This window comes from Trichechus manatus, unplaced genomic scaffold (assembly GCF_000243295.1).
Source record: "Trichechus manatus latirostris isolate Lorelei unplaced genomic scaffold, TriManLat1.0 scaffold00027, whole genome shotgun sequence".
Lineage (NCBI taxonomy): Eukaryota > Metazoa > Chordata > Mammalia > Sirenia > Trichechidae > Trichechus > Trichechus manatus.
In genome coordinates, this window is record NW_004443963.1 from 20,159,629 (window position 1) to 20,161,909 (window position 2,281).

Here is a 2,281-nt window from a genome sequence, read left to right on the forward strand (position 1 = left end):
GCAGCTCTGCCCAGATGTCTTGGCTGGTGTGCTGATGGGGGGCAGGACCACAGGGCAAGTGGCTCACTCGGTGCAGAAACGGTCAGCAGAGGCCTGGAGTGGGGAGACCCCGTATGGCCAAACCAGCAGAGAGCTCCACAGGACGTTTGGCTCACAGGGAGCCTGGGGCCAGGCTGGGGGGCTTGGATGCATTCTGGGGACCAGGAGCCTGAGGGTTTCAGCACCAGGGAATGGAGTGACTAGTCCTGCATTTTGGTCAGAGCTGGGTAGGACTGGAGCAGACAGAGGCAGGTGGTAGCTAGTGGTGTGTACCTGGAGAAGCGGTCCAGACTGAGATATCAAGCCAGGCTGCCTACTGCCAGGCCCGGCTGCTGTGCTCCCGGCTGGGTGGCCGTGAAAGCTACCTGATCTCTCTGAGGCTGTTCCCTGGGCTAAAAGACAGAGGCAACGACCCTGCCTGCTTCCGTCTCAGGGAGGAGCTGAGGTGAGGGAGGTGAGCCCCCCACCTGCCTTGGCCTTGCCTTCCCAGCAGAAGTGTGGGCCCCCAGGGAAGCCAGAGCCCCTACAGAGGCTGCTCTCTGGGCCCAAAGTTAGAGCTGAGGGTGCCCCCAAGCTCTGAATAAATATTTCCATGTGGCCCAAGGTGGCTACACCTCTCTGGTCACTGGACAGCCCCGAGTGCCACGTCTGGCCTTGGTAGGTCCAGCACTGTGACCTCAAGCTGGTCACTTACCCTCTGGCCTCAGTGTCCTGATCTAGGGAAGGGGCTACTCATCCCTCCCTCAAATTCTGAAGGAGAGTCAAGCATTGATAAGTTATCTGGGCTGGTGTAGGGCACGCAGGAGGATATCTGGAATGTTCACTCCCCCTCCATAACAGAAGTGGGCAAACAAGGGCCAAGAAGACAAGTGAGGGCGCTGGGGACTGTGGGAAGCTGTAGTGTGTGCCAGGCCTGCCCTGTGTGGGCTTCTTAGATGCTCGGCCTCACCCAGTCCTCACAACAGCCCTAGGAGATGGGAACTACATTATCCCATTTCACAGATGAGAAAACGGAGACACACAGTGGTGAAGCCACTTGTCCCAGGTCACTCAGCAAACAGAAGATGGAGCTGGGATTGGAAACCTGGCTGCCTGAGAAGGACCACCTCTCAATGTGAGTGGGGAGGGGGCTTTCTGCCAATGCCAAGCTCATCTACCCCAGTGGGGAAGGTCTCCTGAGAGCACAGGGTGGGGTGGGGGTAGGGACCAGTGAACTGGGAGGCATAGCTGCAAGACCTACCCAGCTTCAGGGAAGCATCAGAGCGGCGTGACCCAGGGCAGGTCACTTTCCCTCTCTGAGCCTTGGTTTCCTCATTCATAAAATGAAGATCATACCACCTTTTCATTTATTAAAAAAAGTATTTCTTGAGTGCAGAGCACTTACTATGTGCCAGGCACTGTGCTGGGCACAGGGGGGTCCAAAAAAACCAAACCAAACCCATTGCCATCGAGTCGCTTCCAACTCATAGTGACCTTACAGGATAGAGTAGAACTGCCCCGTAGGGTTTCCAGGGAGCAGCTGGTGGATTCGAACTGCTGACCTTTTGGTTAGCAGTTGATCTCTTAACCACTGTGCCACCAGGGTTCCATAGGGGCCCCAGCAGGGAACAAATCACCAGTCCCTGCCCTTATGGGGCTTACGATTTGGGTGGGTGGGTGGGGAGTGGGCCGGAGATGGACAATAAACAAGATCACAAAAGTAAATGATGTGGTGTATGAGAGGGTGTTTGAAGGAGGTCCACCCACCACACCAATCCATTTCTCTGATGGGAAATTAAAGGCTCAGAGAGGTTGAGTGACTGAGGTCCTACAGGCCTAAGGTTGCACAGGTGGTGGCACCTTGTCTAGCTCGGAGAACTCGATCCGCTCCTCCAGGGTGCAGCTCCGGCCAATGGGGGAAACATTCAGCATGCCATTCCGAAACTCAATGAAGGTTCCACTGGTGGTGGCAGGGGTGGGCAGAGGAGTAGGGAGCCAGAGAAAACGAGAATGGCCCTGAATTCAAATCCAGTCCCATCTTGGACCACAGCCTCCCTGGACTTCAAGGGGACAGGAATCCGCTCACCAATAAGTCAGGGACCCAGCCCTCTCCTCCCTCAGGCCCCAGGACTCCGAGGAGGGGCGGGTCAGGCTTGGAGGGGGCTCACCGCTTCTTGGGCAGTCTGAGCAGGGCCATGTAGCTGAGGCAGAAGTTGATCAAGTCCTGCAGCAGCTCCTCCCCCAGGTGGTTCTGGATGGTCTG

General features: G+C 56.6%; 1 protein-coding gene across 1 annotated transcript in view; it reads right to left on the reverse strand.

The window, feature by feature from the left end:
- PMM1 (phosphomannomutase 1) overlaps positions 1-2,281 on the reverse strand; it is an 11,244-nt gene that overhangs the window by 2,719 nt on the left and 6,244 nt on the right. The window contains exons 4-5 of the mRNA XM_023728918.1: positions 2,187-2,278; positions 1,879-1,978 (exon numbers count right to left, since the gene is read on the reverse strand). Coding sequence (XP_023584686.1) covers positions 1,879-1,978; positions 2,187-2,278 — 192 coding nt within the window. The remainder of the gene's footprint in view (positions 1-1,878; positions 1,979-2,186; positions 2,279-2,281) is intronic.